This window comes from Scleropages formosus, chromosome 19 (genome assembly GCF_900964775.1).
Source record: "Scleropages formosus chromosome 19, fSclFor1.1, whole genome shotgun sequence".
NCBI lineage: Eukaryota > Metazoa > Chordata > Actinopteri > Osteoglossiformes > Osteoglossidae > Scleropages > Scleropages formosus.
In genome coordinates this window covers 24,331,671-24,346,194 of record NC_041824.1, presented here as the reverse complement: position 1 = coordinate 24,346,194, position 14,524 = coordinate 24,331,671, and the positions used below count along the sequence as shown (strand labels likewise).

Genomic DNA, 14,524 nt, shown 5'->3' with positions numbered 1-14,524 from the left:
TTGCCAGAAGCATCTGTGAAAATTCAGGGAAGATAATCTATCTAAAATAAGGAAAAACTGCACCTTACTAAAACCAAAAGAACTTTAAAGCAAACATTTGACTTGAAATGATACGCTACCTGCCAAATAATTCGAAATAAGGACAGATAAGCGATGGAAAATAGTGACAAAGTCTGTACAGCTTTCCTCTTGGCTAACCAAATTTCTGCTTTTACCCTTCCTCTGAGGCGTGATCACTGCAGTCAGCTTCTGTAACATAATAAAAACAGCGACTTTGAATATGATGCACCTTTTCAAGGCGTATCTCTAATAAAGCTCAGTAACAGCACAGATAAGCAGTATGGAAAAAGGGTTCAGAGGTCAGAGAAGGATTTTATTTCCAAAGCACGAAAGTGTGGGGTCAAGAGACAGGAAACTAAAGCCTTACTAATCCATACAAAGTAAATAAGAAAAAAGATGATCTTAGAGCTCAAAGAAGGTCATTTGAGTGTGCCAACAGTCAAGCAGTGATTAATCAGTCTTGTTGGATGTACTTTGCTCATATAAAGAAAAAAACAGGACATTGTTCCCAGCTGAGATGTCACTGGGCTACCTGACATGAACACTCAGTCACTCACTGCTGTTATGACCCTTACACTCATTTTACACCATTACTATCCAGTATGTGCTTCAATCAATGTGAGAGAACAGTAAAAACGCAGTGAAAACGGTCGTTGACGTGTTTTTAATTCTGAGCTCAGTAACATCTGATAAAGTCAAATTGTACATTAATTGCACCGTCATCATGAATCCGTTAATTCACGAAACTACAGGTCTAAGAGAGATTTACTTTTTGCAAGGTACTTTAAGACTACTGTTTGCGAAAAACAAGGGCGCCATCAGAACAGGCGTCGTGGACAATACTGAGATGTGACACTTTATGCCGACACTTCCGTCAGTCCGAAAAGGCACGGACCACGAGGCTGACGCAAAATGTACAGTACAGTAGCCTACTTATATTATTGTGGCACGTTTCGGTATTATTCCGTTTTCTACAACTTTACTCTTACTTCCGTGAAAAGTCTGCAGTAGAATAGTAACATTTTTTAAAAATAATTACCGTTAAACCTGGACGTCACCAAAAACGACAGTGGAAAGCACGGAGACACTGACTATTAATAATAACACAGAATATGTATTTTAGCATATACAACTAAACCATTATAACGTTTAAACTTTAAACTGCTTTGTTTTTTTTTTTTTTGCTTATTACAATTCAATTACATATTAAATTTATTATGTTGAAATAGCGTTCAGTTTTTTGGATGACTAGCTAGCTGGTAGAGATGATTAACTGCATTTGACATTGCTGAAAGAATGCGGTTTAATGTTCTAACTGGTTGCAAACCTCCAGAAATTAAACTATTCTGACATTTTGTATTAACGCCTTCCGAACGGCTCCTGGACAGCAGCACTGTGACTGTAAGGCCACAATTGAACGCAGCGAAGCCGAAAAAAAAAATGACACCCAGCCGCGCTCTCCCGCCTCTGTCTACACCCCTAACTGCTAATATGGTTCGGTCCGTCGCTGAGGCGAGCGCGAGACAAAAGGCGAGTCCGCTGACGTCACGCTCTCCCGCCACTATTCCCATAAATAGCGGCGCGTCGGGACTCGCGGTGTTTCCAGACGGCGTACAGTAATAAGGTGGTGTGTCCAGACCAGATACAAAAATTCTTCCACAATAGGGGGAAAAAAATTAACGAAGTAAGACCAGTTAAATCCGTTTAAGAGTATCGGAAAAAGCTTCAACTGAGAATTTTAATTTAAATATGATGAACGGCCAGATTAACGGGTTCCACAACTCCCTCATCGAGGAGGACTCCTTTCTTTTCACCTCGGAGTCTGTTGGAGAAGGACACCCCGGTAAGCTAACACAAAAACATTATATAACATGTTCTTAACTATCCGCTAAGCGCCGGTTTGACTGACGGGCTGGGGGGCTAACAACCGGCGCGGCACCGCGCTTTACACACGCACAAGGACCAAGGTCACGCAATGGCTGCCGGTTTGCCCGTAAAAATGTTACTAGAAAGTAAAATATTATGTAAGCACAGCTGACTTCTAGATGGACAGTAAAAATAGCCGAAGAAAACGTGACAAAGGCGGTGTTTTTGGCCTAGTTTTCATACTAGTATTGTGTAAACGCCCTCATACCACGCGCTCCGGCGTACTAACGCCGCATTGACTTTTTTTAAAATATGAACTTATCAGGTCGTCTGACGCATAATTACGTTACATAGAATTAGATGGCACTTGCAGACATTTTGTCCGCCCATTCCGGTGTTCATCGAACAATGTGGTCTTAATTTAATCGGGCAACTTTTTTTTTTCCCTCTGCCTGGCAACCTTGAAGATGGACGCTCTGCGCAGAGCGTGCGCTGAGCACGAGGAGGTCTGGAAATTCACTGTACGTTCGCACCGGCTCGAGAGCGCAACTGCGCAGCTTACCCCCAAGCCGCTCGGCGGCGACGGCCGTCACCAGGACGTCTGTTACACCTTCGAGTGTAACGCGAAACCACGTTTATTTAAAGACGCCAGGGTAGAAATGGAGGGAGGCGCGCGGCCCGCAGCGCTGTTCTCCGACATGGCGGAACGCGCCTCTGCTGCTCATCAGTGTGCGGCGGAGTACACGCGGTTTTTGCTGTCCGTTTTTAAATAAAAGGGAGAACACACTTGTAGTGTGAACTGCCGCGTTCCACACTTTTACAAACGCCGCAGCAGCGTGCCAAAGACATTGGTGACATTTTGAGCCTTTCCTGCAGCAAGACATAATGGGGCGCTCGCTCTGCCACGTGATGTCAGAAGCATTTCTTGCATCATCCGCTCGGGTAATGCGGCAGCTGGCTCCTCTTCCTCTTATAGCAAGGGGGCGGGGCCTGGGAAGACACGTGAGCACCGACTGAAACCAAGCAGTCGGTGTTCATACCTGTCCTGTGAAACGCAGCACTGCTACAGATGGGTTCATTTTCATAAGTTGCTTTTTCAACAGCTTTACATTTACTTGAGGGGAAAACTAGAAATGGTTGTGGTACACAATGGGAGTTTTACACATTGATGCTTCACTACATTCCCTAGCTAAACTTGAAATTCCATATGATTGGAATAGCTGTATTCCATGTTCTAGTTGTGGTCCCTTGAGGACTGCATAAGGAATTCAGTGAAACTCCTAAAACTTGTAGGTATTGAGACCTGCCAATGTGCATTCTGTCTAGTGTGCTTTTGCATTTTACAGATAAAATCTGTGACCAAATTAGTGATGCTGTGCTTGATGCTCATCTGAAACAGGACCCTGATGCTAAAGTTGCCTGTGGTAAGTTTTGTGCCTTTGATTGTCCATGTGTCACTTGTCATTTTAAATAAGTGCAGTGTTAATACGCTTGTTCAGAGAAGTGTGGTATTCCGTCACATGGGTTACATTTTTCCTTTGGGCTCTCTGGTGCTCCAGAAACTGTTGCCAAGACTGGGATGATCCTGCTGGCAGGAGAAGTGACATCTCGAGCATCTGTGGACTACCAGAAGGTGGTTCGTGAGACAATCAAACATATTGGTTATGATGACTCTTCCAAAGGTATAGACCATCCTTCCTACTGTTATCCCCTCTATTTATTTCCTTTAAATTGTGATGGATGTCGGGCTTGTTCTGTGACATTAACTCATTGCAAAACTGTCTTGTCCTGTTTTCAGGCTTTGATTACAAAACCTGCAATGTGCTGGTAGCTCTGGAGCAGCAGTCACCTGATATTGCCCAGGGTGTGCACCTGGACCGCAGTGAGGAGGATGTGGGTGCAGGGGACCAGGTGTGTTTTGAGGGTGCAAAGGCTCAGGAGCTGTATGCTTGAGAGGAATGTAGTGTTTTATCAAGTTTGTTACACAGAAAATTCTGACTTGCCCTTGTACCTTTTTTATAGGGTCTGATGTTTGGATATGCCACTGATGAGACCGAGGAGTGCATGCCCCTTACAATTGTCCTTGCACATAAGCTCAATGCCAAGATGGCTGAACTGCGCCGGAATGGGACCCTGCCATGGTTGAGGCCTGACTCTAAGACACAGGTAGAATTCTTATTTGAAATGTTTTGTGCCTTTTGGAAGCACTAAACATGTACCAGCATACTTAGTCACAAAGGCTTGTAACCAAATCAGTAGTCTTTAATCTATCGTCTTACTGTTAAGTAATGTTTTCAGTGCTCCAAGATCTTGGTAGCAGGAGAAACTTGTTTCTCAAATCTTAATTATGTTGCAAAACCTAGAATAGATTATATCTGTAGAAAGGACTTAGCAGCACTGGGTTTAATTGCATTAAACTCTTTGAATGAATTTGCCCTTTGCTCAGCCTAAGCTTTTTGATCCCCCCCGGTGTTCATTTGATAAGATTGAAATCAGCCTTTAGTATTTTGTAATGGAACAACCTGTATGTTCTGGGTTTAATATCATAACGGAGTGTGCTTGTCTCTTGTTCCTCCTAGGTGACTGTGCAGTACAGGCAAGACCGTGGTGCTGTGCTGCCTGTACGTGTGCACACTATTGTCATCTCTGTACAGCATGATGAGGATGTCTGCCTGGATGAGATGCGGGATGCATTGAAGGACAAAGTCATTAAAGCTGTGGTACCCAGTGTCTATTTGGATGATGACACCATCTATCATCTGCAGCCCAGTGGTCGCTTTGTCATTGGGGGCCCCCAGGTAAGCAGGAGAGAGTAGCCCTACATGTTTGGTTCTGTGGTTACCTGTGTTTAGTTAATATGGGGGCTTGGCAGTCCAGTGATCTCAAATGTTTTGGGATCTTGAGGGGGAAGTACTTAATCTGCCAAACAAGTGGTTAAACTAGTCTGCTTCTCAACAGAAGTTGACCGATGTAAATTTGAATACTTTCCATAAAGACAGCTTAATTTTCTTCAGGGTGATGCTGGCCTAACAGGCCGCAAGATCATTGTGGACACTTATGGGGGCTGGGGAGCCCATGGAGGTGGGGCCTTCTCTGGCAAGGACTACACCAAGGTGGACCGATCTGCTGCCTATGCTGCTCGCTGGGTTGCAAAGTCACTTGTAAAAGCAGGCCTGTGCAAACGTGTTTTAGTCCAGGTGAGTAGACGAGTGCCTGTTGACAAACTTCACATGACTATTGTCTTGCCGAATGAGTTCTTATATCAAATTTTGGTATTAGGTGTCCTATGCTATTGGAGTGTCCCACCCTCTGTCCATTTCCATCTTCCACTATGGGACATCTCAAAAGAGTGAGAAGGAGCTGCTGGAGATTGTGAAAAAGAACTTTGACCTCCGACCTGGTGTCATTGTCAGGTAAAGTATTCTTCCAGAAAGGCTGCAGTTTTGTTATGCCCAGCCAATAAGTACAATCTTCAAAACCACTTGCTTGGTCTGAGCTGCCCTGAGATCCTTCAGTCTAAAACATTGTAGTGATCTAAACTGCGTAAAAGAGAACTGGAAAGGGGCTAGCTGCTTGTTGCTGTTTCTTTGCTTTTGCTTCCGCAATACTGCTCAATGGGCTGGACCCTGAGTGACATCCAAATTGGTAGCGTTGCACCAAGTGGCAGTCAAGATTTTGAGCCAAGAGTCAGGTTAAATGTTCAGCCAGTTAATATTTTAATGTTCAGTACTTTGGTGTTCAGGATAGCCCTGTGTGGCTGTGCTTCAGTGATTAGTGCTATTGCAGAGTTTAGCAGGATTAGTACCCCCACCTCACTATACCACATGGGATTTCTCACTGTCCAGGAATGAGTGGCATGGTAAGTTCTGTCCCTTTTGTTGATCCTTGAAAGATTATTCCTGTCAAGACATTCTCCACACACAAAACTTGCCGCTTTAACAACTGTTAAATACTTCTTGGTGTATTGCTGAGACCAGACACTGTTTAGGATGTCAGCTCTGGGGGTTTGACTGGTGATAGCTGCTAAATTAATCAATTGTGTATTCCAGGGATCTGGAGCTGAAGAAGCCCATTTATCAGAGGACCGCTGCATACGGCCACTTTGGTCGTGATTCCTTTCCTTGGGAGGTGCCCAAAAAGCTGAAATACTAAACATGTCAAGCTTTTTTCCCCCCAGGCCTGTTGGTGTATACTACAGAGAAGCCTGCAAGGTCTTGGTGGGGGAAGGCCATCGTGAAAACACACACACACTCGCACGCAGTGCAACCGCTAATGGCAAAATAACCCCTCACCCAGATCCCAGAATCCTCTCATTCTTCCTGATCCTTAACTCCTTTCTTGAGCAGTTGGATTTTTTTTTTGGCTTTGTTCTTGGCCAGTGTGCTTTTGCTTGAGCAGGTTTGTCTAAAGCAAGTGTGGGACCATGGAGAGTTTTCCTGAACACCGTGGGGTTGTGGCTCCCATGTAGGTATCATGGTCCAAGGGCTTATTCCCTCCCTCCATGAAACTCTCAAGCTTCATGCAGACACCCTATCATCATAATGCCAACTCAACTTGATATCTTCTCTTGTGGTACGGTCTTATATGGCTTGAAAACTGCACAAATAATCGTACTGGCCTGGTGAAACTGACACATGCTACAGGAGGTGTAGTGCAGAAACTGTATTTACCCCCAATACAATCTAGAATGTGCACCAGCAAGTTGATTCAAGTCTACATGGCTAGATTCCACACCAGAATTGGAGTGCTGTACATGTTCTGTAGTGTAGTTGCTGGCCACCCCACTTACTTCACCTTATTCCTTACTCTTCTGTCCAACTGGAGGATGTAACGTTGGCACAATTGGATACAAAGGGTTTTGTTTTCTCAATTGCTATGCATCGCAGGCTGAAAGCACTAGCCAAACACTGTTTTTCTGGGGTAGGTGACTACAGTCCATGCAGACTGGCCGTTTTCTGACGTACTACAGAAAAGTCAGAAGCTGCTATGACCCGGCTCCATTTGCATTAGGTCTGTAAGTGCTACGTGTTTTCTGTAAGGAATTGACATGCCACTCAAATTCTTTCAGAATGCTTTTTTCCTTTTTAAATCAATTTTAATATGGTTAATGACAAAGGCACTCCTCCCACCTCTTGTGGTATTGAAGACAGGTGTAGCTACAGAGAAACCTCCTTCAATTACCCTGAGGAAGGGCAGTCTTAACCTCCACTGAAGCTCTTTATACTTGAACCTGAAAATGGAAACAGATCTTATTTATTGTGCTCTGAAACTTGGTGTGGATACAGAGAAGCTACAGTTTCAGAAGGCAGCTTTTAGTAAACATGTTTTTATATTTTTCCCTTTTATTCAAGTTGTATCTCACAAGTTCTGTTTCCAGTGTTCCCTTGTGGCCCAAAGTGTCCTACAGAAAAGCTTTGGGATGCACCCACATGGGCCTGCTGCAACGAATGACGTGAGCTTGATGAAATTGCTCTGAACATGCACCCATTTGCGCAAGCTCACCTGCAATGAGGTGCGACATCTGGCTGGTGTTGTACAGAGAAGCCAGCTGTGTTTACAGGCCCTCTTTCTGGTTGGTGCTTGCTTTATTTTTGCTGTTTGGAGGTTGGCCTGTCTGCTGGTAGCTCTAAGTGTAAAAGTGCCTTTTGTTTTCTTCCTCCAACCCCTACGCACCATTCACTCCTCTCCTTCTGGCCAAACTTCAAAAACTGAAGAAAGGTAATGTGCGTCTGTCCCTCCATAGGTCCAAAATCACCAGACTCTTGAGTACTGACCCTCCATGTGAAAGTTCTAAATAAAGTGCTTAATCATTCCAGAAGTTTTCTCTTGAAGTTCCATGTATTTTTGGTGTGTGTGTGTGTGTGTGTGTGTGTGTGTGTGTGTGTGTGTGTGTGTGTGTGTGTGTGTGTGTGTGTGTGTGCCCTCTTTTTTTTTTTTTTTTTTTCCCCCCCCCCTTGCACCTGCGATTAAGTGGGGACCCCCCCCTTGCTGACCTCTTTGACCTAGGAAGCCAACACATGGGCTGCTTTACCTGTTGAGATGTTTTGTAGCACCATGAGAAGATGGAAATTTTTCAATCTTTGTGCTTTTTGGGGTGTAAATAATTTTGATAGGTGCTGAATTCCAGATGGTAGTGCTAAACCTCATGGTCTTTTCTGAAGTCAAGAAAGACAATATCTAGTAATGAAAGTAGCCAGTGTTTTACTGACAAACATATCCAAAGTTGAACAATCTGGCTTGTAGGTTTGACTAGCAAAGAAGGTTGCTCAAGTCTTTTCCTTGAGGGACAGCTTGGAGTTTTAAGGAGATGCAGAGCAGGGTCTGGGGGGGGTGGGTGTTAGTGTTTAAGATGGAATCCACAACCTCCACCCAAAAAGCATATCCTGCTGGTAGTGTCACATGTAGGCAGTATGAGAAGGACATAGACCCATTACCTGTTTGACCATGAGTGTCAGGTCAGCTCCATAACAGACTTATGCATAAATGGCTGGGTGATTATAATGAAGTGGGGCTCCGGAAACATCCCAAACTGTTTTCTAGCCTACCTCTATTCCCCTGTGCCTTAGCATGTCCTGTTCTTTTTGACCAGTAGTGCTAACAGATGTATGGTATAAATTTAGCATACCTAATTAGACTTGGGGGAGCATAACTATAGGGTGAGCTTCTAGATTTGTGGCCTATACAATATAGTGTTCTAGGTGCCAACCTGAGTCTAAAGGAATAAAAGGTTTAGCAGCTGTGCCTTAGCATGGTAATTCTTCAATACTAAGTACAGTAGTGTTACCATTTGTTTTCCAGAACCTCTTACCTGTCACTTATATTACAGCCTTAAATGTTTGTAGCAAATGTCTCATTACTGGACATAACTTATTGCACTTTTTTTAACGGATAAGCTTGCGAGCACAATCTTCTAGTGGGAGTTATACTGTTTGAGATTTTGAATCAAACTGGTGCTTGAAGGCATGCAACAAAAAGGCCAATAAAATCTGGTATTTGGGCAGGCCAAATCGCCTTTAATTTTGCTGTATTCTGTAATGTCTTATAGAATTCCATGGGAAAGCCGTCGACTGCATAGTATCCTGGACTTTCTCAGATCTAAGTTGTGCATTTAGAAAAGAATGGTCTTCTGACACTGGGCAATGATAGACCTTCTAAATATAATTCAGTACAAATATTTTTTTTTTTTTTTTTTGTAGGAGGCTTTGGAAATGGTGAGCCCGCAGAGTGTAGCGTTAGCTCCATCTGTAACAGCTGAAAGCTATTTTGAAAATACAGGTACATATATATCTTCTTGAATAACCCTGCCAAATAGTTAATTATCCGAAAGAGTGTGTATTCAATCTCCATTGTTTAGTGTTAGGAGACATCGCTCCTTCAACTTCTAAATGTATTGTACCATGGTCTGAGAGAACTGTTGGGTGAGTCTGGAAAGATCTAACTATGAATAAGGGTATCGGTGGTGGTGATGATGATGATGATGATGATGATGATATAGTCCAGTCCAAAGTAAGATTTAAGGGGGTTAGAATAAAATGTCTAATCCTTGATGTCAAGTCAAGCTTTATTGTCATTCCACTACATGTGTGGACATACAGTGGGACGAAATGTCGTGTCTCGCAGGACCACGGTGCTGTGTAAAATAAGCATAAATATAAACATGCAACACTAGACCTAAGGACAGCGTTTAGACCTACATAACTAATTTACTAAGTCGATAATCTGAAATTAGTGCAAATATACATATACTATAAACAGTTAACTATACAAGTACTTACATAATAACTGTGCAGTAGAGGTACTTAAGAAGGAATAGTGCAATATGATTTGTAGTGCATTCACAGGGTGCCACATGTCAGGGTGCAATTCTCTCCAGATATCAGTCAGGCCTGGACTAGAACCCATCTTCTAGTCAGGACAAAGATGGTCTATGTAGAGTACTATCTCATGTAGCCTACAAGGCAAAACACACTCTAGTTGAGGTGCCAGCCTAATACTGTTTGAGGAAACCAGAGGTGCAACTGAACTTGATTTGAACCTATAACCCAGGTCCTATGTGGTACCAGCACTACCTTCTGCTCCAGCACTCCACATACCTCTAGCTCTATTCTAGTTCACTGATACATGTACATTTAGTCATTTGGCAAATGCTTTTTTCCAAAGAGCCATAGATCTGAGAACTATACAAAAAGTGCATAACACGAGCAGGAGAGATTAGGGTAGAGATGCATGATTCTAGTGTACAGTCAATCTGTCACATACCATGGTATGAACTAGTGTATATTACATGAGTACCTGCATGTACTTTTTTTAAACTGTTAACATAGTACATGTTTATGAGCGCACAGGAGAGCAGTGGAAAAGTGAATCTGGAAGAAGTGAGTTTTGAGACCCTTCTTGAATATAGAGAGAGATTCAGCAGTTCTGAGTGGGAGAGGGAGCTCATTTCACCACGTTTAAAGAGTAGTTATAGGTAAAAAGCTACCTTTTCTCTGGTGATCTAGCATACATATGGCTCTTTAACAATTAATTATGTATCCAAAACGAGGGCATAACGTGACCTCTAGACTGAACTGAGTGAACAAGCAGCACCACTGTATCCAAGGTGTCACTGTTTTTGTTTCACACTCTACTGACTGTAACTACAACATGACTGATAACACCTGCATTGTCATGGCACCAGGTAAGGAAGGCTGGTGTTAGGCACATATTCTTAGTTTACTACAGCGATACTACTGATTTCAATACAATTTGGCTTGAATGGTGAGCTACGTGCAGAACTATGAGACCATAAAACACAACTACAGCGATTGCTGGGGGTCACCAGCAGCACTGCAAAGCAATAAAGAAGCCAGTGACGTCTAGAACGAGGTGAACTCGTGATCAGAGCACGTCTTCAGAGGACAACTGCTGCTCGTACCTCAGCAACTGAGAGTTGAAGGAACCGATCAAAACAAGACAAGCCAGTTGTCGACGTTGACATGTAACAACATGCACAGGAAGTACCCCAGCAGCAGCTGCCAGGTGGAGAAGAGGATTCAGATGCAACAGCAGGTCACCCTCACAGGGACAGTAACACAACAAGGCCTTGGGGGGGAAGAGAACTTATCACAAGCAGACAAGACTATTTTGCAGGAAGATTGATGTAACCTGTTAGCCCAAGTGCTCAACAAGGTGCCCTCCTCATCCAAATCCCTTCCCCATTGGGAAGACAGCAGGAGGGAAGGGGTTGAGAGGGAGAATGTGAGAAGGTCATGCCAGCAGTGACAGCAAGAGGAATAGCAACAGCATTTGTGGCTGGTATAAAAAGGGAACCACTCGAAGGAACCCCATACAAGGTCGGCCCCTCATGAAACCGACCCGCCTACTGTCCAGTACAGAGGAAGTGTGTCAGACAGACATCTCCAGTGTTGTAATGACAGAAGGCCAAGAACTGCTGCCATATTAAGTGCCTTACCAGTGACTATCCATGAAATGTTGTGTAATTTTCTCTGGGACAGGTTATTTTATGACTGTAACAACTCCATAGTGATTAGGTGAAACCAAAAGCTATTGAAAAAATGTGCTCCACCCTTTTAACAGCCAAAAGAAAACAAAAATGAACCTTCACCTCTACGTTGCCTCACCGGTTGGTGGGAGAAGACGAGGTTTTTCTGTCTTTCAGAAAACAGGTTTCCACGAGGTTTTACACATGTTCTTCCCTCCTTCCCAAGCAGGCAGATAAATGGAGGGAAAATCACGCTCTAAGCACTTTGTGGGGAACTATAAACCAAAGATAAGTGTGTGTCATATATGGCCAGGAGATATGCGATACAGAGGAACAGATGTCAAAGTCTCATGAGTTCCAATCCTGACTTTGCAGTATGGCAGAATAACATATGTACACCGGTATGAAAAGACTTCACGCCTCCCTCCAAAATGACCCGATGCCCTCATCTTCATAAAACACTGCCTACTGTACAGCCTACGTCACATCAACAAAAAGAGCAGCGGACTGCGGTGCTGCCGAGGGGGTTCACACACACACACACACACACACGCTCACACTCACACTCACACTGGCTGAAACGGCTTGTCCTAAGCGGGGTCACGGAAAACTGGACCCTAACCCGGCAACACAGGGCGCAAGGCTGGAGGGGGGGGGGACACACCCAGGAGGGGGGTTCAAATAGATAAACCAAAATCGACAACATTTTTCAGACACGGAGCCTGCAGTCTCACATACACCAATCAGCCAAAACATTAAAACTGCATGCCTGATATTGTGTAGGATCCTCTCGTGCCACCAAAACAGCTCTGACCCGTCGAGGCCTGGACTCCACAAGACCTCTGAAGGTTTCCTGTGGTATCTGGCACCAAGATGTTAGCAGCAGATCCTTTAAGTCCTATAAGTTGCGAGGTGGGGCCTCCATGGATTGGACTTGTTTTTCCAGCACATATGTAGATGCTCGACCGGATTGAGACCTGGGAATCTGGAGATCAAGTGAACACCGTGAACTCTTTGTCATGTTCTTCAAACTATTTCTGATCAATTTTTGCAGTGTGACAGGGCCACTGCCATCAGGGAATACTGTTGCCATGAAGGAGTGTACGTGGTCTGCAACAGTCTTTAGGCAGGTGGAATGTGTCAAAATAACATCCACATGAAAGCCAGGACCCAAGGTTTCTCAGCAGAACATTGGCCAGAGCATCACACTGCCTCTGCCGGCTTGCCTTCTTCCCATAGTACATCCTGCTGCCATCTCTTCCCCAGGTAAACGATGCACACACACCTGGCCGTCCACATGATCTAAAAGAAAACGTGATTCATCAGATCAGGGCACCTTCTTCCATTGTTCCATGGTCCAGTTCTGACACTCATGTGCCCATTATAGGCACTTTTGGCGGTGGACAGGGGTCAGCATGGGCACCCTGACCGGTCTGCATCTACGCAGCCCCATACGCAGCAAGCTGCGATGCACTGTGTGTTCTGACACCTTTCTATCATGGCCAGCATTGTTTTCAGCAATTTATGCTACAGTAGCTCTTCTGAGGGATCGGACCACACAGACTAGCCTTCGCTCCCCACGCACATCAGGGAGCCTTGGACGCCCATGACCCTGTCGCCGGTCCACCGTTTGTCCTTCGTTGGACCACTTTTGGTAGGTACTAACCACTGCATACCGGGAACACCCCGCAAGACCTGCCGTTTTGGAGATGCGGTGAACCAGTCGTCTAGCCATAATAATTTTCCCCTTGTCAAAGTTGCTCAGATCCTTACGCTTGCCCATTTTTCCTGCTTCCAACACATCAAATTCGAGAACTGACTATTCACTTGCTGCCTAATATATCCCACCCCTTGACAAGTGCCATTGTAATGAAATAATCCATGTTATTCACTTCACCTCTCAGTGGTTTTAATGTTATGGCTGATTGGTGTATATTAACAATAACATAATACATAAGCCTATATAATCTCCACATTATTCATGTGGCAAGGATTTATCTAACTTTTTCCAAGCGGCTCTTGAGTAGATTCTGTTGAGCTCACGACATCTACGTACTTCTCTGTTAGGAAACTTATCCTTCCCTATTACCGAATTCTATTTTTTTGGATACGGCCAAGCGTACAGTGAAAAATGCTGCCAAGTCTGTTGGAGAGGTGTGAGGGAAATTCCAAGTCTCATTGGACAGCAGATGTTCACACCCCACCCCACTTCCTCAGTCGTAACGCTCACGTGTCAAAGGGAGTGGGGGGGGGTGCGGAGGCGTCAAGTAGGCAGGCCAAGGGGTAGGGGTGTGTTCCGTCCCGCCAATGGATAGAGGGCACCCTGCCTCCTTACAATATGTCTTACATAACATGGGTGTCTTGGCAGGGCAAGTGGGTGTGGGAAGATGTTGGGAGAAGCAACTCATTGATCCCCTTCGCCTTTATTATGACAAATACGCAGCTCTTCCTTCAGCACTTTTCTCAAAAAGATAAAGGAGCGCAAGAGACGGGCGGAGCATTGCCTTTGTACCTGCGGGCAGCATACGTTCGCAACCGTTTCCGTAACGTCACGTTAAATGAGATATAAACATTCAATTACTTTTGGCCATGGTATCAGCGAAGCAAATATTTACCTACTGGGCGACTACAGAGTTTTTTTGTTCCATTTATTTTCCTCCTATCAGCAAAGTCTTCAAGAACCATCTGGCAATGGAGACATGAGGCCAGGTGGCAAACAGAGCAACCAGAGTCAATATCCTACTGACACGTGCCAAAACAGGAAGGCATGCGCCCATCCAAACAGTGTCTAAGAGGTGGAAAAAAATGAAAATAAAGAAGCTGCTGCTCCCTGGGCTCAGTATGCCCAGGCGTAGCTAAAGAAAGCCATACTGGACATACAGTACGTAGATATATGTGATATCACAACTTTCAAAAGTGTTACACTTGTTACCTTCCATCAGTCTTCAGTGAGCTCATAGTACTCAGATGACAGGACATCTGATGTGTCCTTTTTAACGGGCATGTAAGATGGCAAAAAGGCAGCAGAACTTATTGACGATGGCCAACAGAATGGAAATGATGTCCAAGGCTAAGGAAATGCTAAGACAAAGTATTTAAGCATAGATCATTTTT

At 44.3% G+C, this 14,524-nt stretch overlaps 1 protein-coding gene across 1 annotated transcript; it reads left to right on the top strand.

The window, feature by feature from the left end:
* Positions 1-1,644: 1,644 nt before the first annotated feature.
* On the top strand, positions 1,645-7,531 carry mat2ab (methionine adenosyltransferase 2Ab). Its single transcript, XM_018749148.2, has 9 exons — positions 1,645-1,903; positions 3,273-3,350; positions 3,486-3,608; positions 3,725-3,837; positions 3,949-4,092; positions 4,506-4,724; positions 4,941-5,123; positions 5,206-5,339; positions 5,976-7,531. Exons 1-9 carry the CDS (start codon positions 1,810-1,812, stop codon positions 6,076-6,078), a joined length of 1,191 nt encoding a protein of 396 aa, XP_018604664.1. The 5' UTR covers positions 1,645-1,809; the 3' UTR covers positions 6,079-7,531.
* Positions 7,532-14,524: the final 6,993 nt, after the last annotated feature.